Source organism: Rhineura floridana, chromosome 9 (assembly GCF_030035675.1).
Source record: "Rhineura floridana isolate rRhiFlo1 chromosome 9, rRhiFlo1.hap2, whole genome shotgun sequence".
Taxonomy (NCBI): Eukaryota; Metazoa; Chordata; class Lepidosauria; order Squamata; family Rhineuridae; genus Rhineura; species Rhineura floridana.
Genome location: NC_084488.1, coordinates 93,438,996 through 93,465,512, shown reverse-complemented (window position 1 = coordinate 93,465,512; position 26,517 = coordinate 93,438,996). Strand labels below are relative to the sequence as shown.

General features: G+C 41.5%; 2 protein-coding genes across 2 annotated transcripts in view; both read left to right on the top strand.

Annotated features, from left to right (window-relative positions):
• Positions 1-9,396: 9,396 nt before the first annotated feature.
• Positions 9,397-26,517, top strand: part of AIMP1 (aminoacyl tRNA synthetase complex interacting multifunctional protein 1) — a 31,398-nt gene continuing 14,277 nt past the window's right edge. Inside the window, 4 exon segments of the mRNA XM_061585469.1 lie at positions 9,397-9,420; positions 12,394-12,527; positions 17,073-17,186; positions 19,196-19,354. Of these exon segments, the coding sequence (XP_061441453.1) occupies positions 12,413-12,527; positions 17,073-17,186; positions 19,196-19,354 (388 nt within the window). The 5' untranslated portion in view covers positions 9,397-9,420; positions 12,394-12,412.
• Positions 21,764-26,265, top strand: LOC133364570 (uncharacterized). The gene is made up of 2 exons (XM_061585462.1): positions 21,764-23,526; positions 24,286-26,265. Exons 1-2 carry the CDS (start codon positions 21,960-21,962, stop codon positions 26,262-26,264), a joined length of 3,546 nt encoding a protein of 1,181 aa, XP_061441446.1. The 5' UTR covers positions 21,764-21,959; the 3' UTR covers position 26,265.

The following is a 26,517-nucleotide window of genomic DNA, read 5'->3' as shown; positions in this document are numbered from 1 at the left end:
ACATCCCACCTTTATCACCAGAGTTTCTTTTTTTCTGGTTTTTTAATTGCAATTTCATTAAGAAAAAAAGGAAAAATAAAAAACAGAAAGACAAAAAAGAAAAAACCTGTCAGTTTACATTAACAAACTATTTAAACATCTATACATCAGTTTAGTTTACACATAGAGATCAATATATGCTATCCAAATATGTATCCAGATGAAGTTGGTGTTTATAGAAGGTGCTCTCAAATGTAGCAAGGGCCTTTAGGTCATCAAACTACTGCATAATAGTTGGTGGCGTTTGCTCTTCCAGGCAATGTGAGTCTCTTAGCAACCATTAGGGCACGTGAACTCTATTCCTGTTGCCATCCCTTTAATCCCCATATAACAGGAATGTAATTTAAAACTACATAGTCATCTGCAAAGTTTAAGGATTTTGCCAATGCAAAGTTAATATGGTCAATAACTTCAGCCTGCAATATCACGGGACATGCCACATCATATGCCTCAATGAGGCATTTCCAGCATTTATGCAAATTAGACAATGCCTTCCAATAAAGAAGTTGTGGAGTCCAATATATACCTGGAATGCCATTTTTTTGCTGAATCGGTCTCAATTTTAAATCTGTACTATAGATTCTACAGCAAATTTCCATTGTTCAGATTGTATAGCATATTCTAAGTCCCACTTCCAGTCTTCCCTAAGTCCTTGAACTTCCACTTTATAAATTTTATTTGTTTGTTTATTTATTTGATTTATTTCCCTCACTTCCTCCCGGCAGGAGGAATTATTTATTAAATAAAGGCATGTAAACAACACTTTCGGGTTGGGTTTTCTGTAGAGGTCCAATTATTCTTTCCAGTTTAGGCGATGCTGAGGCGCTCAGAACAGATGGACCACAAATGGACTCCAACAGCACTTCTGGTAAATTATATCTAAACTGCAATATAAACTGCAATATCTGTTCCTATCAGCTGATCTAGCATGTAGATCCCACAGTGCATCCATTTTTCCACAGAAAAGACTGACACTCTCTTCTAATTTGGGTTACCTCATAAAGTTAATTTAGCATGAGCATATGGATCAAGCTGGGACCACCAAGCAAATATATGCCATGTCTTTCCAGTCACTAAAATTGAAGGCGGTAGAAGTCCTTTCTTTTTTTCCATATCAGATTATCGTCTTGCCCCCCACCTTTTCCCTCTCTCACTTTAGTCTTCCTTAATCTCTTCCTCATTCAAAACTTCATTTTTAAAAATCTCATGGCTCAACACTCAGTGGGTGCATGCTGGGGTGTTGTTTGCTTCTTAGGCTACAATTCTGTTCTCTCTTACCTAGGAGTAAATCCCAGTGAACTCAATTGGGATTTATTTCTGAACAGATTTCTATAGAGTTCCACTGTAAATTGTCTAAGACTTTGTATAACCAGTGCCTCACTCTCCCTTTATATAAGCCATGCTCACTCATTATGTATATCGGCTGATTTTTTTGTAACAAAATCTTCTCTGAGCTTGGGCAAGCAACTCTCCATGTGAGTTCCTTTTCGGCAGTTGGCAAAAATATGGTGTATGTCTCGGGCATGAAGGACAAATATAACACAAATGGAGGAATCTGAATTTTGTTTTCAAGACATAATTGTTCATTTTTCTCTACTCCTGAGGATGTCTAGTAGAGTATGTTGTGCACGCTGGGGTGTTCTGTTCTCTAAGGAAAATTCTGAAACATAATACGGTTCACTTCATTAAATAGAACAGATTTCCTACATTCACTTAGCTGTAACCTTTAATTAAAATTTGAAGCTTGGTATGCTTTATTTTTAAGAGTCCTTCACTATAACAATTATTACTGTAATCCAGAGCAATGAAGATGCTGACCCAAAGAACTAGACAGACCATCTCTATTGTGGAACTTCCTCCATAAGAGGTTCACTGGGTACCTTCTTTACAAGGCTTTTTTAAAGGTGGAAGTGACCAGGTGCTATGAATAAACGTTAAAGCCTGTCCCTTTGCGTTAAGGTGAAACTGAGTAGCTTGTGTCTCTGATATGAATAACTGATAAGCCTGTGCCTTTGCTTTGCTAGGGTGAAACTGATAAGCCGGTGTGTTTGCTTTGCATTAGAAGAGATCTCTTGCTTTCTCCCAGGGCTGGGGAGGGAAGGATCCAATACAATTCAAAGGAGGAGTGGGGAAGGAGTGGGAGTGGGTGGGCACCCTTTAAAGCCTCTGTTGAAGCTGCCCCCACCATCTGTGAGTGGGTAGAGGAACCTATCCCTATTCTTTCCATGTTATTCCTACCTCTGGTACCAAAGTTCCTGTTAAAGAAATATCCAGGAATGCATCTACTTTGTTAACTGAGGTATTACTGTAAAATTCATTTTGATCAGGTATTTAATGGCAATTGAAGTATTTTTATATATAAACTGGTCCCTCCTTTTAAAATTGTATAGGCTTTTTTTTAAAACTATCTTTGTGCGGGCTTAGTGTTGTCTTTTATCTGTGGCTTTATTTATTTAGCTGTTTTATTGTTTTTGTTAGGTGTCTTGAGGCGTATGTAAAAGGTGGGATATAAATATCTTAAATAAACTTGAACATCTGTTTCCATATTTCATCATGGTCTTCCAATATATATTTAAGAGGGTTTTTTCTTTTAGCATTGAAGTTATTTTCAGCCTTGGCAGCTTCTACACTGCTTCATGCATTATAATATATTTACTCAGCGTTTACATATATAGCACAGGTTACAGTTTTAATGAAAACTCTCTTTGAAACATAACACAATGATTAGCATGAAAATATGATTTCAGAAGTATATCAACAATGAATGTTTCCATATAATCTGGTTAAAATGCCTCTTGGATGGGAAAGATAAAATGTATAAGCATTAAGATCGCAATTGAAAACCTCTGCTAAGATTTGTTCCCTGCTTGCATGTGTTTTAACTGGAAATAACTCTATGCAATTAAACTTAGATCTTCCAAATGCATTTTGTACTATTGCCAAATATAATCCTTCAAAAATATTTTCTTCATTAAATATATTGCTTAGAATTAATGTCCTTTGCAGCTCATTTCTCTTCATGTTTACTTGAAAGTAAGTCCTACTGTGTTCAGAGGAGTTTATTGCCTTGTTCATGTGTTTATATACCCACACTCTAGCAAGTAGGTCCATTAAACTCAATGAGACTTAATTCCGGATAGTCCTTAAGTAGCTTTATATCTTATCTCCATCAAAAAGCCCCCTCAAGGCAGTTTAAAAAATAGTCACGGAATAACTTAAAATATAAAGTACAATTTTCTGTGGAAACATATCTTTTCTCCCCTAACAGCAGTAAAGCACCCTTTTGTATGTGGTAGCATGAAGCTCAGGTGACTGTGCAAGAAGAGTCCTGTCTGGGGACTAGACACTTAGGTAACTGAGGAGTGTGGGGGAATGTGAATTTAATTGTAGGTAGGGGCATAGATGGAATTGTATGTTTTATGCCATTGTAATACGGCCTTTGGTGCAAGTATATTATTTATTCTAGTACTAATTCACCTTTCCAGACAATGAGCACTCAAACCAACAAGCAATTTTTAAAATAAAAATAAAATTTTAAAGCCCATCAAAACATCAGAAAACAACTAAAACAGCTGCTTAAAACAAGAAAAATACCAGATCAGCAGCAAATTTATCCAACATAAATGTTTGTGTGGGGGTGGAGAGGGGGGAAGTATCTTAAGCTGATGATGGCAGATACATAGGGAAGAGGCCATCTGAAGCTGTCTAGGAAGAGTGTGGTCCAGAAGATGGCAGCCAGTGAAAATGGAGTCTGGCTTGGTGTTATTTCCTGACCACACTTTCCCAACAAATGGGCTGCTGTATTTTTAACCAGCTTAGATTTTCTAACTGTTTTCAAGGAGAGCCCAATGCAGTGTGTGTTTTTTGTAATCTAAGTAAGATGTTGTTGCTGGCTGACCATCTACTGTAAATCTGGTAAAATGTGCTTCTAAGCAGCGTTGCCACTTGGGAGTCAAACAGCAAAGAAGAGTGACAGAGCGCACACAAGATCGGGGGGATTCCCAAGCTCAGCTTGCAAATTTTAATTACTTTTGTTTTGTAAAGGCTTGGTTTTGTTAACTGTTACCCTGCTCATGATGGCATTGTAACAGTGATAACTTCCTCAGGAGCAGTCAACTTGAAGATGACTGGGTTCTGAGGAAGGAGGTGGCTATCCATAGGAACCTTTTCTGCTCCTGCCCCTTTCTCCTGAACGTGAAGGTTGTTTCATCTCCCTTTTTGAGTCCCCACTGCTCTTCTTGTTTGAGCCCTTACTGAGATTTCCACATGTAATGACGCTTTCTTCAGTTAATTAGTCACATGTTTTAAGCATTGCTTTTCCAAAAGCATTCCAATGTGCTACACTGTCTTAAGATTTTATTTGTATAAACGTTTTAGTGGGACTTAGCAACTTCTTGGATGGAATGCGTTCTTTAAAATTCAAGTCACACATGAAAACAATTTAAACTGCAATTTGGCTCTGCTTGGCAAGCAGGTCTCGTCTCCTTCCAGGTGCCAAATGCAGATGATCTCAAAGCGGTCTTGGCCTGAAGAATGAGAGAGGGTGACTCCATGGCCCTCCAGTGAGCTTTGGCTAAATAGGGGTATAAACTGGCTTTCATGCATACAGCCAACCCTCTGATCAGTGATTGATAATTTGCTAGTTGTAGCACTGGTCTGGAATTTCAAAGGCCAGAAGCAACATCCAGGTAATGGATCAGAAATCTGTAGCTATACCAGAGCCATATGCAGGCTATTAAATATGTGTATTGTGTAAGTTTTGTTTCTAGGTGGAACAGACACTTTCATGTACAACCAGCTGTACTGTATATGGGACCTCAAACTAAGTCTTATGAAGCAGGAAGATTACCATTAATTGTAGAAAGAGGATCATGCCATTCAGGCATAATATGTTCTAGAAAGAAGTTAGTGGCTTAGATCCTAAGTTTTTTTTCGCAATCAGAAGGAGCTTCTGTTCACAAAGAAAGAATTCTTTCATGGGAGGACCCCTTCCATGTGAAGAACTCTCTTTTAGCAAACATCGAGGATCCAAGCCAGAATATACCAAATATCTATTTTTCAATATTTGCTACAGTTAATTGCAAATTTTATTTTTAATTGTCCAAGCTCCACTGCTTACTGACTTTTTGCAAAAATATTGCCTTGACTGGATTAAAGTGAACTGCATTAAAATCCTTGCAGATAGTGGTCTGGCTTTACTTGGAAATATTTCTCAAATATTTTTTCTGACCCACTGAAGACATTTAGCCTGCAAACCTGGGCATTTTTTTGGGAGGAGGGGATTAAATTTAACTGAAATTAGGGAAACTTAATTCTAACAAAAATGCATAGGATCAAGCAGTGTGATTTCTATCTTTATTTGTTTATAACCATATTTGTATACTGCTATTTCATTTCAAAAAACATCAAAGCAGTTTACAATGAATGAATGGATGGACTGCCTTCAAGTCAATCCCGATTTGTGACAACCCTATGAATAGGGATTTATTTATTGTATTTATTGTATTTGTATACCGCCCCATAGCCAAAGCTCTCTGGGCGGTTTACAGCAACTAAAAACATAAAAAACAAACATACAAATTTAAAACACATCTTTTAAAAACAATTTAAAACACAATATTTATCTATTTATTTAATGGCAATATCATGGTAAGTGGTGTTCAGAGGGCGTTTACCATTGCCTCCCTCTGAGGCTAGTCCTCCCCAGCTGGCTAGGACCTGCTCAGCTTGCCACAGCTGCACAAGCCAGCCCCTTCCTTGTCCCCAACTGCCAGCTGGGGGGGCAACTGGGCTCCTTGGGACTATGCAGCTTGCCCACGGCTGCACAGGTGGCAGGGCACGTAACCCTTGATCCACTAACTGTGGGGTGATCTTTAGCTGGCCCTTGACACCCAGGAGACATGAGCGGGGATTTGAACTCACAGACTCTGTACTCCAAGCCAGGCTCTCCTCCCCACTGTGCTATACAACAAATACAAACCATTAAACCATCTTGTCAGTGTAGCCATCATTTGGGCTCATCCAAGTGAGTATTCCACCCCACCATCTTTTAACATTTGTTTAGGGTAGGAGAGAAGCAAATAGACTTCACATCTTGAGCCCAACCTAGAGTAAGAACAGTTGTAGTAAGCTTAAGGAGGGAGGGAGAAGTGCTGGTTGAGGCTTTCTTTAAGCTAAGACTGCTTGAGATCATCTGCATTCAGCACCTACTTGCTAAAGCAGGGCCAATTTGCAGTTCAAATTGTTTTCATGTGTGACTTTAATTTTAAGAAAACAACTCCTTGGATAGAATGCTATGTCCCACTAAAAAGATTATATAAATAAAAAACAGGCAAGCTGTAATGACTTTCCCATTTAGAACTGTAGGATTAACTACAGTAGGGCCCCGCTTTACAGCGTTCCGCTTTAAGGCGTTCTGCTGATGTGGTGCCTTTCATTTTCAATTTTAAAGGGTTTTTCCCCCTTTTGCGATGTTTTGCACTGTTTTTGCATCATTTTCGTGTGACGTGGCCCATTAAAGTCAATGGGGTTCTGCTTTACAGCGTTTTCCGCTTTGCAGCGGGGGTCCGGAACAGAACCCGCCATATAACCGGGGCCCTACTGTAAATGATTATGTGACAGCAACTCCACAGTGGTTATTAAATTGCTACATTAAGTTTGTTTTTTTTTTAAAAAAAAAACTTGCATTTTTCTTCCACTTCTATATAATCTCATATTCAGGGTTTTCTGTGAAGCATTAAAGTTTTCCACATAAATAGACTTTGTAAAGGTATGTGATATGGTGTAAAGCAGCTTAGAATTGAAAATGAAATAAAAAGTTGTTTGATTTATTTTTGCAGTTCGAGCTTTATAATATTAACTAGCTGGCAAATGCACTGTTGTAGGTAGTGAGAAGGTAAAGTAATTGCACACAGGTTTGTCATGGTCATCCTATTCTTATCTCTGAAGATGAGTAGCTGGATCATTTCCCTAGTCTTGAAGGTTTGCTAGAGCCGCAAGCGTGGTTCATTCCAACATAGCTCAGCATACTTCTCATGCCATATTTAGGAGAAGCAGTTCAGGGACTGAATGAGGTTGTATTCCTGTTAGGAGTGCTATAAGGAGCTTCAAAATTTATTTGCGATGTCATGATTACGCCAATTAGCATATAATAAAATGTTCGGAGATGACAAAGTGGTACAGGACCCTGAGAGTTAGAACCTAGGGCCACCATCTTAAACAGCCATAGCACAGATAGGGGAGAAGAGTGCATCCACAGATATCTTGGATTTTTTTTTTACTGCAGCTGATGAGGCATGCTGGTTTTAAATAGAAAAGAGTCTTGCCTGTTTGGCAGCAGTAAAACCCTTCACTGCGCTTCTCTCTGAATGTGCTATTCCCCAGTTGTGCAGTGATTGTCTTAGAATTGAAAATGTTGAACAGTTTTGCTCTGGGTTCTTGTATGGATATATTATGCTTTGTGCAGAAATGTTGCTAAATGTAGGATATCAGTGCACTGCTGTATGAGATAACAGAGTTTGAAATCTTAGCAGTTCTGTGTTGTAACATGACCTTTTAAAATTTCTCTGGTGATCTATTTTCAGCTGTTACCTTGCATATAGTGCTTCTAAAGGACACTTAACCTTCTACTCTCAGGTTAGGCTCATTGCTTTTTTTGAGTAGCAACACAATCCTGTACGTGTAGTATTCAGAAATAAATTTCACAGAGTTCAATGGAAGCTTACTCCTAGTAAGTGCAGCCTAATTTAAGCAAGTTTAAGCAGAAGTACCTTGATAAGTAGCTTGCAGTTTGCACATTAAAAAAAAAAACTCCCTGGAGACAAGTGACATGTATTAGAAATACTAACATCGGTTTTGGGTGAGATCTGGACACAGTGACATTTCCCCTCCTTTGTCCTTCAGCCTCCTGCACCCCTACAATCTGTTCTGGAGAATCCTGCAACCCTACAGGACAGATCTGGGTTTTTTGTGTGGGTGCAAGGAGTGGAAGGGGAAGTCCTATTTGCATGAACAGAAATCTGCACTAGCGGGTTGACACTATCGGTAAGTTTATGGAGTAAATTTTGGGGGTGGCGTCATGGCCACACGTGAAAAGTTTATCAAGTAATTCAAGTGTTAAATACTACTAAAGAGATCTCAACTAAGCTTCTGCAGTGTGACTTGAGTGGGATAGAGTAATTTTACTCATTCAAGCTGAATTTTACCATATTAAAGTTCCTGTGTCCTGCCAAAACAGTTATGCTAGGCTTTTAGAACCAGTTTATAACACACAGTTTATACTTCTTTATGTTTGTTTAAATGCATATGTTGGTTTCCCTTGCTTAATCCAAACAAAAGAGGAAATGCTTGATCTGCCTTGTGTCAATGTAACAGAAGTCTAAAGATTCTTTTTGTGTTTGCTTTTTTAGCATTTGTGATTTATGCAGATGGTTTAGGGAGCAGGCTGTGACATCTGGTTCTCATATAATTAAGCCAAACCATGGCTTACCGTGAAAGCATGAGTGTGGGGGCTCCGGAGAGGAGATTGTGGCCACAGCGCTCCTCCCCCATTCCTCTTGATGTTTCCCTGCTATGAACTAATCCATGGTCTGGCTTAGTGTGTCATCTGACGGCATGAAGTTTGTCTATAATGGACAAACCATGAGCCTTGTTTTGGATGAAACCCTAAGCTAAACCATGTATTTGGTTTGGCTTAGTGGTATGTGCAAACTGAGCCATTCCCTCTTGATCATTAAACCATGGTTAATTATGTCTGCACCATCCCACTGTCTAGTACTAGTTTTACTCTGAAACATACAATGTCAGTCTACACTGACAGGCTCTCAGTGTTTCTGCACTCACATTATATAAATAATAGTACAATATTTTTAAAGCATGGATGGGTTACATTTCAATCATTGCAGCTTTGAAACATTCATTACTTGTAGTTGGACCTTTGCATTAATATTTGAGTAGCAAATTGCAACTCTGTTGTCTGCTGAATGACCAGAGAGATCCCCTAAGTGAAGAATGGGGCAAATGTTTTTCTGTTCATGTATGAAAAGGGGAAGGTGTTTGCTTCAATATTTCTCCCATGTGGCCATGAAATGCATTAATCCGTGAATTATTGCAGCCAGATTAAAATAATATTTCCAGTTTTTCTATATGAAATCTTTGAAACTAGGACATTTAAAACATATATTTCAACTGCAGAATATATTCTAAACTCAAGTGCTATTCCAAGTATATAAGACTGAAATACCACTCTGATATCTTGTTAAAGTGGTGTGTGTATATATAAATAGCTGACAAGGACCAGTTGCTCCTGAACAGTGTGGCAGGGTGCTTTAGAAACTGGTGTACACTTTCAGTTTTAGCACTGGATCAAAGATTAATATCCAGGTAATATAGAAGCTGGCTGGATATTAGGGCTCTCCACTGTTTTTTTACCGTTCCAGTTATCTTACAGAGCTGAGAAGATGGATTTTTTTTATTTCTAGTTGATTTGGAAGTACATGGTGCAGTGAACTGTTAAAAATGGCATTGGGTAAAATGATAATGGTTTCTAGCAGGCTGACATTCCGCTTCTTCAACAAATTGTTACTGCAGTAATTTGGAAAATTCCCTTTTGGAGTGCTGTTAACTTAATAATAATTTTGGCCTATAAAAATACTGTGTTTTAACATTGATTTTATGTGAATAACTACTTGCTGGTTGCATGCTTTGTTAAATTGTCTGGGTATATTCTTGGAAGTTTAAATATAGTTCACTAGTAAGAATCCTGTTTCTTTGTTTAAATGCTGTCTTACGTGTTAACAATGTATTTCAAGAACAGATGCTTCAAAAACATTTTTTTTAAAAGATATATTCATAGATATGACCAAAAGCACAATGTGTGACTAGCCCAATGTCTGTTTTGGTATGATATCTCTTGGGTCACAAATGTTTTACCAGTTAAAATTGTTCTCAGATTAGCAGAAAGAAGCCAGTGTTCCTCCACAGCAAAGAATTAACCAGATAATATTTGTTAAGTCACTGAAACAAGTGACTTTTGTACCAATCCACCACCAGAAATTAAATTAATTTAGAGCTATATTTCTTCTGCAATTACAATGTATTAGAATAATGTTATAATAAGATAATGTATATTTCATCTTTCCTAAATGATGAGAAATTGAGTCGTCGGTATCCCAATGAAAACTGGAGATTTTATTGCTTTAGTAATGTATGGCAATTCTACATCTTAGAAAATACTTTTCTATATCTTTCATTCAAATAATAAAATGTCAGATATTAGTTGTATAATTGGACTGATCACGTGAGTGGGGCCAACAGCAAAGGACACAATTTAGGATTTGTTGCTTCTGGTTGTCTCGGACAAATCAGACAAGATCCGTGTTTCACCAGTCTAACAATTTTTGGTGGATCTACAGCATTCTAGACTTTGTAGAGAACTCGGGGACAATGTCCTTGCTTATGTCTAGTGCCACCATAGCAAATAGTAGACAATGCATTGCAGTGGTTGTCCAGCAACATCCAGCATATGTTTAATGTTGCATTAATTTAAAAATCTCCCTACATCCAATGGCTGGGATCTAAAAGCTACTTGAGGTGTGCCCCAAAGCTTTTTACTCTGAACAGCAGCCCTTAAGCTTAAGTTGCTAGCCTGTTTTGATACAAAAATAAAGGCAGAAATCGAATAGTGCGCAGGATGGATAGCTTTGCTGTACAGAATACAGAAGATTAATCTTAGTCTTCTTGCTCCAGCTATTCAAATTCATAGAAATGAACTACAATTTACTGCCTTGATGTTTTTCCTCCCATGTATGGCAATTTCAGTCAGTTTTAATATGGCAATTTCAGTCATACGGAGCCCTGTCACTGATACTTGCTGCTGCTGCTGTAGGTTTCCTTACACTTGAGGCTCAGAACTAGACTTTTTTATTTATATACTTTTTTTAAAAAAAATATTGCTCTTGAATTGATTTATTTTTAGGTGCCTTGGGTTTCCTTTGTATAAGAAAAAAAAAATTTTTTTTTTTATGTGCCTTCAAGTCAATTACGGCTCATGGCAGCCCTATGAATCTTTAGTAGCATCTGTCATGAACCGCCCTGTTCAGATCTTGTAAGTTCAGGTCGGTGACTTCCTTTATAGAATCGATCCATCTCATGTTTGGCCTTGCTCTTTTTCTACTCCCTTCTGTTTTTCCCAGCATTATTGTCTTTTCTAGTGATTCGTCTTCTCATTATGTGTCCAAAGTATGATAACCTCAGTGTCATCATTTTAGCTTTGAATGATAGTTCCGGTTTAATTTGTTCTAACACCCAATTATTTGCCTTTTTTGCAGTTCATGGTATGCGCAAAGCTCTCCTCCAACACCACATTTCAAATGAGTTGATTTTTCTCTTATCCTCTTTTTTCACTGTCCAACTTTCACATCCATACATAGAGATCGGGAATACCATGGTCTGAATGACCTTACTTTAGCATTCAGCGATACATCTTTGCATGAGAGGACCTTTTCTAGTTCTCTCACAGCTGCCCTCCCCAGTCCTAGCCTTCTTCTGATTTCTTGACTATTGTTTCCATTTCAGTTAATGACTGTGCCAAGGTATTGATAATCCTTGACAAGTTCAATGTCCTCTTTGTCAACTCTGAAGGTACATAAATCTTCTGTTGTCATTACTTTAGTCTTTTTGACGTTCAGCTGTAGTTCTGCTTTTGTGCTTTCCTCTTTAACTTTCATCAGCATTTGTTTCAAATCAATACTTGTTTCTGCTAGTAGTGTGGTATTGTCTGCATATCTTAAATTAAGGCATTTGAATAAATATGTTGAGTGAAATCCAAACTAGCATGAGCAGGTGTCTGTGTGCCTAGTGGAGGGGATCTTCCTTCCCCTTACAGTCCTCAAAAATCTGCTTGTTCCAGCCAGCATGGCCAGTGCTCAAGGATGTTGAGAGCTGGTGTCCAGCAACTTCTGCGGGACCACAGGTGCCCCATCCCTGCCTTATATCTTAGTGCTCTTGTTGGAATCAATAGATCTTAAAATAACTCCATTTGGCAACCTCTTATGTCTCTGCCTTGTATCCTAGAAAAGTGGAATTGATTCTGAATTGCTTAGAAGAAGCATCTTTGTTACAGATGGTAGGCAAAAATCACTTTTCTTCCAGCATACGGCAAAATATGTCACACAGCAAAATCAGCTTGACAATTGCTTTTAATGTGAGCTTTAAGTTAGACAGGGTGACTCCGGTGTATTATATTATTAGGTGCTGTTTGCTGCTGGTAGTGGTTGGTTTTTAGTCTATTCAAAACAGAGCTGCAGATAATTGCATTAATAAAACATTCACATGATCCTGTTTCCTTTTATTTAGGTTTTTAATCCGTTCCTGGATGAAAATGGCAGCCAACAATGCAGTTTTGAACAGACTGGAGCAGAAGGGCGCAGAAGCAGATCAAGTGATTGAATATCTTAAGCAGCAAGTTGCTCTTCTAAAGGAAAAAGCCAGTAAGGCATCGTTCTTTAACCTTATTTAAAATGTGCTTTATTGTAAAACTGGCCATGCAAAATCAGCGAGTAGAGTTGAGAAAGTCTTATCGTGACCCTGGTCCTGTGTAAAAACTATATTGTTTAGGTTATACCTCCTGTACAGCAAGCAATAAAATGCAAAGTTTTCTCACTTTTTTTTTTGAAAAGACACTAGAATGGCCAGGTGACAGAAAATTGTACCATGGTAATACTTGGCAGCCTCCCCCCCCCCCCCGGCCATAATTATTCCTAAGGCTGTACATTGGGCAGCTGCTGGTTTAACTCCTGTGATAGATGGAGAAAGGCTTTTTCCTCTCAGGGAAGGTGCATATGAGAGAGGGTATTAGGGTTTTATAGACAGTAACTGGCATCTTGAATTGTATGTAGAAAATAATTGGCAGCCAGTGGAAATGTTGAAGGACATCCTATACCGAGTGCATACAATACTTTAACCTGGGAGGTTATAAACCAGTGCATGAATGACTGGCCAAGTTCCTCTGTGATTAAGAAGGGGTAGGAACTGGTGTAAGATACAGTTGTTAAAAATCCCCTGGCACTGTTATCATCCGGGCTCCAAGTAGAATATAGAGGCCAAAAGCATTCCAGTTGTTTTTGAAATTTGATTTTGAAAATAACAACCCTGAAGACTAAAACTGAAGAATCTTTACATTCCTGTGCATTGTGGCATAGAGGAAATGATTTTTTTCTATTTCTACCAAACTGGCTTAAGGTAATTTCCGAATTATGAGCAATTTAGCTTATTTACTAATTTAAATAGTAGGCACATCTCCATGCAGAACATTTGGAGATTCTGTGTACATTTGTCCCTACTAGCCACACAGCTGGTTCTGAGTACAACATATATAATATCTTCCAAAATATATCTTGAGAACACTTGTTCATTAACTATGTTCATACATAGTAATATGGTGAAGGCATGTGATTAAAGCACTCTTGTTGCTAAATGTGTTTGGGTAGTTCTTATTTATTCTGCTGTTTCCTAGTTATTTTAATTAGTGTTTTATAGTTATGCTGTTAGTCTGTATTTTTGTATATTAGTGTGTATACTGTCTTGAGAGTCTGGATCAGACCTATTAAATCAGATGTGTTGCCCTTTGGATGTTGTTGGACTATAACTCCCACCATTCTTGACCATTGACCATGCTAGCCGGGGCTGGTAGGAGTTGAAATCTAACAACATCTGGAGGGTCCCCATGTTCACATCCCTGTATTAAATGAATAAAAATGTAACTCTTGTTCATGGCAGGAGCAGAGTTAAGATAAGCAGGGTGCAGAGATAAAAACACCTCTTTAAAGAGCAACATATCAAACTCCTCCTGAACAGCCTGTTCATAAGCGTAATAACAGAAGAGAGCTCTTTCACATCTTCTCAGGCTGCAGAGAGAATTCTGCTATAACACAGTCTGCATCTGTGTTAGAATTGCTTAATATGTTTTTTAATAATGTTTTTAACCCTTTTTAAAAGTTGTTTTTTAATGTTTTTAACACTGTTTTGTTTTAATGTATTTTAAGATCTGTTTTTATGATGTTTTAAAGTGTTTTTAGCGCTTTGTTTGCCGCCCTGGGCTCCTGCTGGGAGGAAGGGCGGGATACAAATTGAATAATAAATAAATAAATAAAATAACTTGAGTTGACTTTACTGAATGGCATCCTCCTCATGAAGAAGAGAGCTTGTGTGAGTGCTGCATGTATCTCTGAATAACATTACAGCCACCTATCTCTGAATAACATACAGTATACCGTATATTCCGGCGTATAAGATGACTTTTTAACCCAGGAAAATCTTCTCAAAAGTCGGGGGTCGTCTTATATGCCGGGTGCTGAAAAAGAGCGGGAAAATTAAGTCAAAAAATGGCGGACAATAACGAAGCGGCAATGGCGGGCAGGGGTAGAGCCGCTTGTGCTGCAGCCGCGGGGCCGATAAGCAAGGTCGCGGCGCAGAAAATCAGTAAAGGAACGGCTAGGTAAAAAAGGCAAAAAAGCCGCCGCCGCTAAGGAAGCAGGAGGAGGCAGCCGCAGCCGCCGTATGCAGGGACCGTTGCGGCGCGAAACTGTCAGGCAGCGAGGCTCAAGGCAGTCCGAGATAAAAGCCGCAAAGGGAGAGATAGAGCCGCAGCCACAGACTCTCAATGAAATATTCCCGGGACGGGGGAGACTCAAACGGCCAGGAACGGGAGGGAAATAACGACGGGAGCTGCAGCCGCAAGCTCCCGCTGGGAATAGAGAAAACCGCAGCCGCAGTCCCTCTGATGGCCGTTGGATGAAAGGCTGGGAAAATCAACGGCCCGGGCAACAGGGAACCCCCCCAAGGGAACTCCCCAGGAATGGAAAACACGACGTTAGATACAAGACAGAGGGAAGGGAACACTTGGTAAACACACAGTCACAAAACCTCCACACTCTGTCAAACAAATACAGCAACAAAAAACACAGAAAACTTAGCTAAGCTACACTATAGGATCTCAATCTTGTTCGTACGAAGGCAAGAATGAACTGGAGAGTGGGAGGGGCCTGACGCCCCAGTCTTGACTTCAAAGACATTCTTGCCTTCGCACGATAGGCTTTGTATACAACAACCAGCCAATCGCCGGTAAGGTACATCGCTTGCATGTCATAAGCAGGGGTAGTCTTATACGGCGAGTATATCCCAAACTCTATATTTTAACTGGAAAAGTTGGGGGTCGTCTTATACGCCCAGTCGTCTTATACGCCGGAATATACGGTACTTCTCTAGCACTGTTAAAGCCCATCAAATGAAACTACCTTACCGAAGCCAAATCATTGTTCCATCTAACCCAGAATTGTCTACTCTGACTAGAAGCGTCTCCCTAAGGTTTTGGGCATAGATTTTCCCACCCTGATAACCTGAGGTCCTTTAACTAGAGATGCTGGAGATTGAAGCTATGACTTTATACATGCAAATATTTAACTAAGCTGTAGTCCCATGCAATCTTGTGTACCATCACATTGATGATGTTGTGCTAATGCTAATAACTTGGGCTTTTTATTAAGACTTTTGTGATCCTTCAATAACTTGTCTGCACTGATTCACAATCTCTTGCTTTCAGCACTGATTTATCCAAGAATTTGTTCATAGCTATCAAATTCTGTCTTTGACTAGGTAAAGATAAAACCCTAATCTGTATTTTATAATGATCCAGAGCTACAATTAGAACTGTTTAAACATATTCTTTACCTTTTGTTTCTTTATCAATTACACTTATGTGCTTGTATACAAAGTAGTCATAAGTTCCCTTGGTCTAACGTAGCCTTCACTTCCAGATTTGTACTACAACTTCCATCAGTGCTGACTGAGACTTACTGGATTTGTAGTGCAAAACATCTGGAGGGCACCAGGTTGGTGAAGGTTAGCTTAAGTCTTTGGAACTCCAGCATAAAGCCAAAATAGTGCTCTTGCCACCTTTTTTATTACATTGTCTGCAGCTCTAGGATTTTTTTGTATATTGTTCAGTGTGTATGAACCACACCCTCACCTTTTTTTCAATTCCAAAGAAGGCTTTTTGGCCTAGAATCGACAGACAGACATTCTGCTTATAAATATAAGAGATCAAACTTTTCAACATTTTCTACGGAGCCCTAAGGTAGTGCCTGTAGAGTGCTTTTCACTATAGTTTACAGTGAAATGTTCTGACGTCTTCCATCCCTGTTTTCCTGATGTAGTTAGAAAGAAGACTGTAAACTTAAAGAATAAACAGTTTGACTGTGCATTCCATTGTAACAGGCATACGATACAGTTCCAGATTGTATTCCCTTAAGAACCTCAGAGCAACAGTTCATTTCTTAGAACAGGTGCCAAGTGAAAGGGGAAGGCAAATGTGATTAAGAAGTCCAATTCTGTGGAATTAATTGAAAAATACTGAAGATTCAGTGGTAATAACTGATATTACTATGTCATTTTGACAGTAGTGTAGGTTGGTAAAATGTCTTCAATAACTGGGAAAACTGAGGTGCTGAGAAGCTATATATGGGGATTATGTGGAAGAGCAAGGGACAGAGCTTAAATCTCCTGCTCCCCTTTCCAGAACCATAATGGAAAGAACATCTTTCCTTTTAGTTGCTATGTTGAGGCTCTCTCTGTTGTCATGACTGTTCCCCTCATTTTTTTTTTTAAAAACTGATACTTTCCCTTTCCCCCCCTCATAACAGAATAAGTCTGGAATTTGAGCATTGCAAGAAACTCATAATGTGCTCTGGTTGCATAAGTGATTTTCTGTACATATTATTTTTTCTATGTTAACTGGATTATTACCCCTGGATTGTTTTTATAAAAAAAGGCTAAGGCAAAAAGCACAAGGAGCAGTTGCTAACTTATATGAACTGTGATTTTCTGGGTTTTTTTAAAAAAGGTTTTGGAACAAATGGTTCTTATGTCAATTGTAAACCTAGTAATAGAGCTCAAATTTGTTTAAAACTATGAAATCCAGTGTTCCATTTATGGCAATATAATATATAAGATTCCTAATGGAAGTTTGTCTCCTGTAGTCTTGCAGGCATCTCTGAGGGAAGAGAAGAAACTTCGTGTAGAAAATGCTAAACTGAAGAAAGAAATTGAGGTGCTGAAACAGGAATTGATCCAAGCAGAAATTCGGAATGGAGGTGACTGAAATTGGGGTGGGAGAGCAGTGTTGTCTTAGGCAAGCACAGCTTCCTCATTCAGCCTTCAGTAACCCTTTTCAGTGACAACACCGAGGGGGGGATATATATTTGGGAGGCACTGAAGGGATAAAGTGTACTTTGGGGTATGGGGGGAGATTTGCCTCATTTGTTAGATTTAATCTGGGGAGCACTTGCTGCCCCTCTGATGCCACTTATGCTCCACTTGTGCTTTGCCATAGCATCACATAGCAAACCACAGTAAAATTTCAGAAAGTACATACTTCTTGTCTGTCTTTAGGGTCTTGCTGTTTGTGACAGCTGAAATTGAGCCAGCAGGCACACTTGAGCATCCTGAGAATCGTAGCCATGGGGTGTTTTTTTGTTAAAGAAGTAAATTTCCAGCCATTTTGGTTGAAAGTTGGCAGCAGAGTGGTGGTGGAATCAAGGGCTTAGCTGAAATTGTATTTGTGTGTATGCATGCAAAATACATGAAACCCTTACCAGTTACTTTGTTTAATTCTAAAAGTGCTTTGAAACCTTATGTACCCAAGCAGCTTTGCCTCCCCAAATTGATAGTTTGGGTTTTAATTTTAAATTTTATTTTTTCTAACTGGAGAGTGAGGGGGAGTATTGCAAATGACAAGAGGATATATAAGACCATGGCCCCAGCCCTCTAAAGTTAGTCATTCCAAAGACCTACTGGAAGCCATGAGGCTTTAAGTATTGACTAATGTGTTTCATTGGGACTTGAACATGAACAGCTTTTGGCACTCTACGGAGCAGATTTTTGGGGTGTTGGAGGGTTAATGGGGAGGAGAGAAAGGGGAATCCTGATGTGCAAGCAGAAATCTGATTTTATGACATTGTACGTTGCCCTTAGTCTCTTATATTTCGCTTCCTTCAAAATCATGCATATAAAAATGCAGAGTATAAGTACATAGAAATTGCCTACAATTTGACTTATAAACAGAGGCTGCATGCACACCATACATTTAAAGCACACACACACCCCAAAAATCCTGGGATATTTAGTTTACCTCCCACAGAGCTACAATTTCCAGCACCCCAAGCAAACTACAGTTCCCAGGATTCTTTTGGGAGAAATGTGCTTTTAATTATGGTGTGTACACAGCCTGAATCTTATGGTTGTGGTCTCATACTCAGGATCATTAGCTAACCTACAAATACAGACAAATGAGGTGGTGGCATCACTTACAAATGTACATGGTGGGTACTATTTTTGAATACTTCCCTGCGGGGGGGGAAAACCCTCTGGAAGTAAAAATCAAAAGAAAAACTAGCCTATTTGGAGGGGGTGAGGAAGAAAGAGATGTTCTAGCCCTGTCTCGTCCTTGTGCTAGTTTTCTACTTGCAGGGAATTTACACACAGGGCAACATTCAATTGTAGATAGGCCAAATGCATATGTGAGTAATGCCATACTGATTTTATGAAATATGTACAGCTCCTCTGGTTTGGTATTAAGCAGTTGTCCAGCGCAATAACTTTAACCTATTGATGTTTATATATTGGAAAGTTATTTCAGCTATATTACTTATAATCTATTTTAGTCCGCTGACTAAAATACTACATCTTGCTAAGGCTACAATCTCAAGCACAGATTCTTGGAAGCAATTCTCATTTAAATCAGGCATGATTCTGATTAATATGATTGGATTGCTAGAAATACAGATATTTGTTGCTGCTATCAACTTCATGATTGCCTATGCTCACAATGCTCACCAATAAAAGCCAGAGGGGTCATGTTTAATGTGTGCAAACTTGAAAATGACAACAGCCTGCATTATAATTTTCATTATATTACAAATAATATTGCACAAGATAGTTGTAGCTAGCAGAACCCACATTTTAGATCTATGGATTGGATTTAAGCAGTAATGCATACCTTGTTAGCTAAATCTATACTATTCCTGTGTTAAATATTATACTATGGCATTTTTTTGGTTTAAAAAAAACAACCCGAAAGAATCTTATTTTGTCTTTAACATAGTGAAGCAAGTCTCTCTACCACCCATCGAAACACCTTCTGCAGCATCCTGTTCGGAAGGCTTCTCTCAGCCAGCCCCTGCTGCAGTCATCCCACCTGATCCCACAGGCCAACCCAAAGAAGCAAACAAAGAAAAGAAGAACAAGGACAAAGAAAAGAAAGGTAATGCTGCAAAAGTTACTTGGAAATGTTCAAATTTTGTTAATAAACACGACAAAAGAATCTTATTCATGCAGAAGTGTAGAAGAAATAGGATTGGCAGACTGATAAACAGCTGTGTAACTTATGTGGAATTAATGCTCTGAATAAACTAAGCATTTTCAGTTTAAACCTGCTCCATAATTAATTCAGTACATTTTCTTTAGACATTAAAATAGAATTCTGTTAGAATTAGTGAAAACGAACAGGGACCCACAACAAACCTGTTGCAGGGTATTCCAGTTCCTTACAGGCAGATCCCCAGTCCCTGTTCAGGGCTCCAACCAGCTTGGAACAGGAGCCTTGTAGTGTAGGATTTGCGGGGGGGGGGAGGGTTAGGAGGGTGAAACAAAGCAATCTTTTCCCTATCTTATGAAACGTGTATTGGTGACTGAGGGCCCTGGGCCCAAGTGATTTGTAGCTATATTGATGGAGTGATGTGAAGAATTAATGGAGAATGGGAAAGGAAGAAGTTTCTTTTCCCTTCCTCCACTTTTTTATTTTATTTTAAAAAATTATATGCTGCTTGTTTGTAAGAAAACCTCTAAGTGATTTACAAGAAATATAAAATTATCAATAAAACAATTAAAATATTTGAGAGACAATTAGAACAGAAGTAAACTAAAAAGGTTAAAACAAATGACCCTAATATTAAAATATTAAAGCATCCATAACCCTAATACTGGCCCTGAACTAGTTCAAGCAGGCCAGTTCCCTTTCACTGCCACACCTTTTCCTTTTTTCACAACTATCCTTAAAAATATATGGTTCCGTGGTCCTCAGCATTCCATAGTTCTTGATGTTGCTGAGAATATGTCCTTACCAGGCCATTTCTGAGGTTTGTATTAAATGAAGTTCTACCAAAGTTAGTTATGTCCATCAATTTCAGTGGGTCTAATAGTTTTTTTCTTTTAAACTATATTTTCACGCTAATATACTTCTGTGGCCCTAGGGATTCCCCCAAGAATTCAGAAACACATTTGGGGGTGGACCCATTTTGCTTTGAAGCAAAACTTTGTCATCAGAGGAAATTATACTGTAATACTGTCTAGTTAACGATGTTTAAGAAATTTTATTTTTGCAGAGTTATAATATTGCTGGTCTCTGATTTGAAATCAAAGAGTGTTAAAATGCATAGTGGGGAGATTTCAGACAGGGAAAAAGAAATGTGTGTGTTTACAATTTTCCATAGGAGGTGGGCCATCACTGTGGGAAATAGTTCCACCTATCGTGCGAAGGCAAGAATGTTTTTGAAGTCAAGACTAGGGACGTCATGCCCCTCCCACTCTCCAGTTCATTCTTGCCTTCGTACGAACAAGATTGGAATTTCACATAGCATTTAGCTAAGTCTCGTATTTGTTTGTGTACTTGTCTTTAAAGCCTTTTTTTTTTCTGTTTTGTGTTTAGCCTCTGAGGGTTCCCTCAGAGACCGCGGCTGCGGCTTTCTCACCCTTCCCTCAGAGCTATTCAATCTATTTTATTTCCTTGACTGGGGGCTCCCTCTGAGACCGCGGCTGCGGCTCTCTTCGTTTTGGCAGTTTCTAGCCCCCCCCCCGCTCTGTTGTATCCTTAGCCTGGGGGCTCCCTCAGTGACCGCGGCTGCAGTTCTCCCTTTTTGATCGCTTCTGATCGCTTTTGACCTCCCCCCCCGATCTGTTGCCGCGGCTGCGGCTTATCCGATCTCAGCGGGAGCTTGCAGCTGCGGCTCCCGCCGTTAACCCTCTGCCTCAGATCGCCCTCGCTACGTGGCTTAAATCCCACTGCGAAAGGCTTTACAGACCGCGACGGCGGCTCTCTCTGCAGCAGCTGCCGTTTTTCCCCTACCTGTTTTCTCCGGGGATTTTCTAGAGCCGCTACTGCGGTTTTCGGCGAGACCGTGCTGGGCAGCCCTTCCCCCAGTTCGCCTCCGACGGCCGCCATTGCTTCTTCCCTCTCTGCCATTTTTTCCCGCTCTTTTTTTCCGGGAGCCATTTTTTCTTTTTGATTTTGAATTTCCCGCCTTTTTTGTTCCCCTTATTATCGGATACCTCCCTTGCAGGCTATCTATCCGTATGTTTGTGTATATGTGCTGCTGACAAATTTACACACGGCTGATTTACACACATTACTGTGGCTGTAATCATAGTGGCTGAATTATATTATCAAGGCTGGAGCTCCAGTCCTAGTGGGCTGGATTGTATTATCAAGGCTGGAGCTTTAATCCTAGTGGCTGGATTACATTATCAAGGCTGGAGCTTTAATCCTAGTGGCTGGATTACATTATCAAGGCTGGAGCTTTAATATCAGTGGCTGACTTGTATTAAATCTGATTTACATTATATATCCTGCCCCCTCTGGGGCCGTGAACAAACCAAAAACCCAGCCTACAGCACTAATCTGAGTGTGCCAACTCTAAAACAGCCTATATTATATTAACGCTGATACCTCAGTGCATTCTGCCCCCTCTGTGGCAGTGCATTTCGCCATCTGCCAGTGTATCCTACCCCCTCCGTGGTAGTACGCTGTGCCAGTTCGGGTCTTTACATCCTGCCCCCTCCGTGGCAGTGTACTGCACCCAGGTTTATATAAGATGGCAGAACAGCCAGGCATGTCACCATCAACACACATGGTGCCAGATCAGCCAGACATGCCACAATCAGCCAAGCCACAACATCCTAACACGTCTAAGACCAGACATGCCAAAGCACTGGCTAAGACAAAACATCTTTCCAGCCATAGTAAACCAAAGCGCCCTCGTTATGTCTCTGTGCCAACCACCACCACAGCACAGACACACATAAGTGATATTTTCCATTCTCCTGCTACTGCCTCTGACGAGGAAGAGTTTGTTGGCTTTCCCCCTCACTGTTCGCCTAACGAACCTACCTCTGGCTTACCGCCTCAGACATCTGTTCCAATAGTTCATCAGGCACATACATCTCCCACATCTGGTCTGCAGCTGTCTCCTGATTTCCTCTCCCAACTCCAAGCCATGCTGGCTTTTTTCACACGAATGCAGTCACTACCACAAGTTCCTGCCATACCCCCACTCAACATGGACCAACGTGCGTTCCATGCTGCTCATCCTTCCTGCTCACCAGATCCCTTTGATGTAGCCAGAGGCAGATGTACGGACGAAGCCTCGTATGCGGAGGAGTCAACTTTCACTGACCATGTTGAAGGAGACGACTGGAGCGACTATTCAGATCATGAGGAGGATACATCGTATCGCTTGTTCAATACCTCAGATTATCAACCGCTAGCACGTAGGGTACTTCATACCCTTGGTCTCCAGACTGCGCCTTCAACTTCGTCCGCCCCAGCTATCAAAGGGGCCAAGGTCCTCAAATCCCCTGCACCTACTGAACACTACATCCCGGTGCCGGACCCAATTGCCAAATTAGCCTCCGAAGAATGGGCCCACCCACTCAAAGCTCGACGCTTCAAGAACCTGGCTGACAGACTTTACGCCCTAGCCCCAGACTTTGCCACCAAGTTAGATGTCCCTGGCATAGATGAACCAATCGCTCGCCTCGTTTCACGATCTCTCTTGCCCAGGGAAGGGGAATCCCACCTAAAAGATACTACTGAGCATCGAATAGACTTCGCCCTCCGCAAGAATCACGAGGCCACTGCCCTAGCCATGCGTGCCTCCGCTTCAGCCTCCATCTTCTCCAGAGCATCTATGATGTGGATGGATGACCTTCTAGAGGATGCTAACCCTGATCCTGTCGCCTTCAAAAGAGCACTATTGAAATTACATAAGACAGCAGCTTTTGTGGCCGATGCCACTTTGGATGCCACTCAATTAGGGGCACGAGCCATGACGACTCAAATAGTCGCTCGTCGCACCCTCTGGCTTCGCCACTGGCAAGCTGATTCAGCGGCCAGACTGAACCTGTCCAAGGCTCCTTACTCCGGATCTCTACTCTTCGGCGAGGAAGCTCTAAAGGCAGTTCTGGTTGATCCAAAAGACGCCCACAAACCGGTTCTAGCCACAGTCAAGAACATCGACCACAGGCCCTTCAGGCGATTTCCCTCCTTTCGTTCTAACCAGCCCTTTCGAGGAACGCGGCCAGGAGGACGAGGCCGCGACTTCAGACCCTATGACTCCAACGCATTCAGGGGCTCCTGGAACCGACGCTTCCAGGGCAGAGGTCAGTACCAAGGGCGTAGGGGCAACTCATCGTCCTCATATAGGGGAGGTCCTCGCCTACACAAGTAGTATTAACGCCCTCCCCATAGGTGGCAGATTACTTAATTTTGGAGATCGATGGCTGCGCCTTACTACGGTCTCCTGGATCAGGGACCTTTTCACTTATGGCTATACCATAGAGTTCTGGGCAACCCCATCAGACAGATTCCATCCGTCTCCTTGCCCAAGGGCACCAGCCAGGCACAACATCATGCAGACAGCTATACATCACCTCTTGGACATAGCGGCAATAGAGCCAGTTCCCACAACTGAGAGATCGGAAGGGGTGTACTCCCTCCTATTTGCTGTGCCAAAACGAGATTTATCTTGGAGGGCGGTATTGGACCTCAAGTTTGTCAACCGTTTTGTAACATACCGCAGGTTCAAAATGGAATCTCTCCATTCCATTACCGAGAGTCTGCATGAAGGAGACTTCCTGGCTTCTATCGACCTTAAGGAAGCGTATCTCCATGTGCCCATTTGCATAGCCCACAGAAAGTTTCTTCGGTTTGCCTTTGGCCACCAACATTTTCAATATAGAGCGATGCCATTTGGCCTCTCCTCTGCTCCAAGAGTATTTTCCAAGGTGCTACTCATCCTAGTGGCTTACCTTCGGACCCAAGGGGTTCATATCTACCCATATTTGGATGATCTGCTAATACGGTCCAAGTCTGAAGAGCTGGCTCATCATCATTTAATGATCACCCTCAATGTTTTGCAGACCTACGGCTGGCTTGTCAACTTCGACAAAAGCCATCTCCAACCAACCCAACACCTACTACATCTTGGGGCAATGTTGGACACCCTGCAGGCAATGGTCTTCCTGGCTCCAGATCGCATCACTGCCATCACAAGCATCGCAAGGTCCCTGATGCAACAAACATCCGCAGACGTCATGCTTCTCGCCAGAGCGCTCGGGATGTTTATCTCCACAATCCACATTGTGCCCTGGGCTCGAGCCCACACTCGGCCCCTTCAGTGGACTCTGTTGCCTTTTCAAAAAGACATTGCCAGCTCCAACCATCGCAAAGTTCGTTTGAGCCCTGCTCTGCGCCTCTCCTTCCGCTGGTGGACCAAGGTTCAACACCTCTCCAAGGGCACGTCGTTCAGAGAACCCCGCAGAACCGTCGTGACCACAGACGCCAGCCTCACAGGTTGGGGAGTCCACTGCAACTCCCAGTACGTTCAGGGGGTTTGGCCCAACGCAGAGCAATCTCAAAGCATCAACTGGCTGGAACTAAAGGCTGTCCGCTTGGCTCTATGTCATTTTCAGTCTCTGTTCCCTTTGCATCATGTGCTCATTCGAACAGACAACACGTGTGTAAAATCACATTTGAACAGACAGGGGGGCACCAGGTCTCGTCCTCTGCAAGACTTAGCCTCCCTCATCTTTGTCTGGGCAGAACAACATCTACAATCCCTGAAAGCAGAGCACCTCAGAGGGATTTGGAATGTAACAGCAGACTGGCTCAGCAGACAACAGGTCTTTCCGGGAGAATGGAAACTTCATCCAGCTATTTTCCATCGTCTCCAGTGTCGGTTCGGCACCCTCTCAGTCGACCTGTTTGCTTCCAGTCACAATTGCCAGCTTCCAAGGTACTTTGCCCGATACCTGGACTCAACAGCAGAAGCAGTGGATGCTCTGACAACACCATGGCCAGACGGTCTATTGTACGCCTTTCCTCCCATACCATTGTTAGCCAAAACCTTGAGGAAGGCGCGAACCGAAAGGGCACAGCTGGTTCTGATAGCACCATTTTGGCCACGCCGACCGTGGTTTTCAGATCTTCTGGCAATGTCAATGATGGATCCTTGAACACTTCCAGTAACGCCAGACCTCCTATCCCAGGGTCCAGTACTGCACCAGGACCCTACTTGGCTCAAGCTAACAGCGTGGCGTTTGAACGGGGACATTTGAGGTCAGCTGGACTGCCTGACGCTGTGATTGATATTATTTTGGCCTCGAGAAGACCATCTACCACTCGCATTTATCAACATACCTGGGTGGCTTTCTCCAAGTGGTGTCAGTCCCACCACCACGATCCATCCCAGGCCAGTGTGCACCAGGTGCTCCAATTTCTCCATAGTGGCTTTATGATGGGACTTCGACCCAACACTCTACGTCGACATGCGTCTACTCTGTCATCCATTCTCTCAGTGTCCTCTCCTGGAGATCATATTTCCTCACATCCGTTCATCAAACGTTTTTTGAGGGGAGTCGCCCTACGCTCTCCGGCTGTTGTCCATCGGTTCCCCTCATGGAGTTTGCCCAAAGTTCTGCAGGCTTTGCAATGCCCTCCATTTGAACCCATCAGGACTGTGCCCCTACGTATACTGTCCTTCAAGGTCCTGTTTCTGATCGCAATCACATCTGCCAGACGCGTTTCGGAGTTGGGCGCACTGTCTTCTGCCCGACACCTCTGCGTCTTCCATAAGGACTCTGTTGTGCTGGAGACTGACCCTTCCTTTCGTCCCAAGGTCGATTCAGTTTTTCATTGCAACCAGGACATTGTTTTGCCTTCCTTTTGCCCGAATCCTACCCATCCTCTTGAAAAGGCTTGGCATTCGTTAGATGTCCGGAGGGCTCTCAAGACCTACCTGTCTAGGACCCAAGAGATTCGACGAACGGAGTCTCTGTTTGTATCCTTTCATCCAAGGTCTATGGGGCATAAAGTTTCCAATCCTACTTTATCCCGTTAGTTAAGGGCATGTGTTACTTTAGCATATGAGTCTCTGAAGCTGTCAGTTCCAGCTAGTATAACGGCTCATTCTACCAGGTCAGCTGCCACTTTGGCTGCTTTTGCCACTAATGCTCCTGTTGCCGAGATTTGTAGGGCCGCAGTCTGGTCTACCCCACACTCGTTTATAAGGCATTATAAAATTGATCGCTATGCTTCTGCTGACGCATCTTTTGGCAGACGAGTGTTGCAACAGGTTCTTAATGAGGATTAAC

Excerpts from the sequence above, each read along its gene's own strand:
- LOC133364570 (XM_061585462.1), top strand. The coding sequence starts at position 21,960 with ATGGCAGAACAGCCAGGCATGTCACCATCAACACACATGGTGCCAGAT. Across the intron at positions 23,527-24,285 it reads CCGACGCTTCCAGGGCAGAG|ACCTACGGCTGGCTTGTCAA; the intron begins GTCAGTACCAAG and ends AATGTTTTGCAG.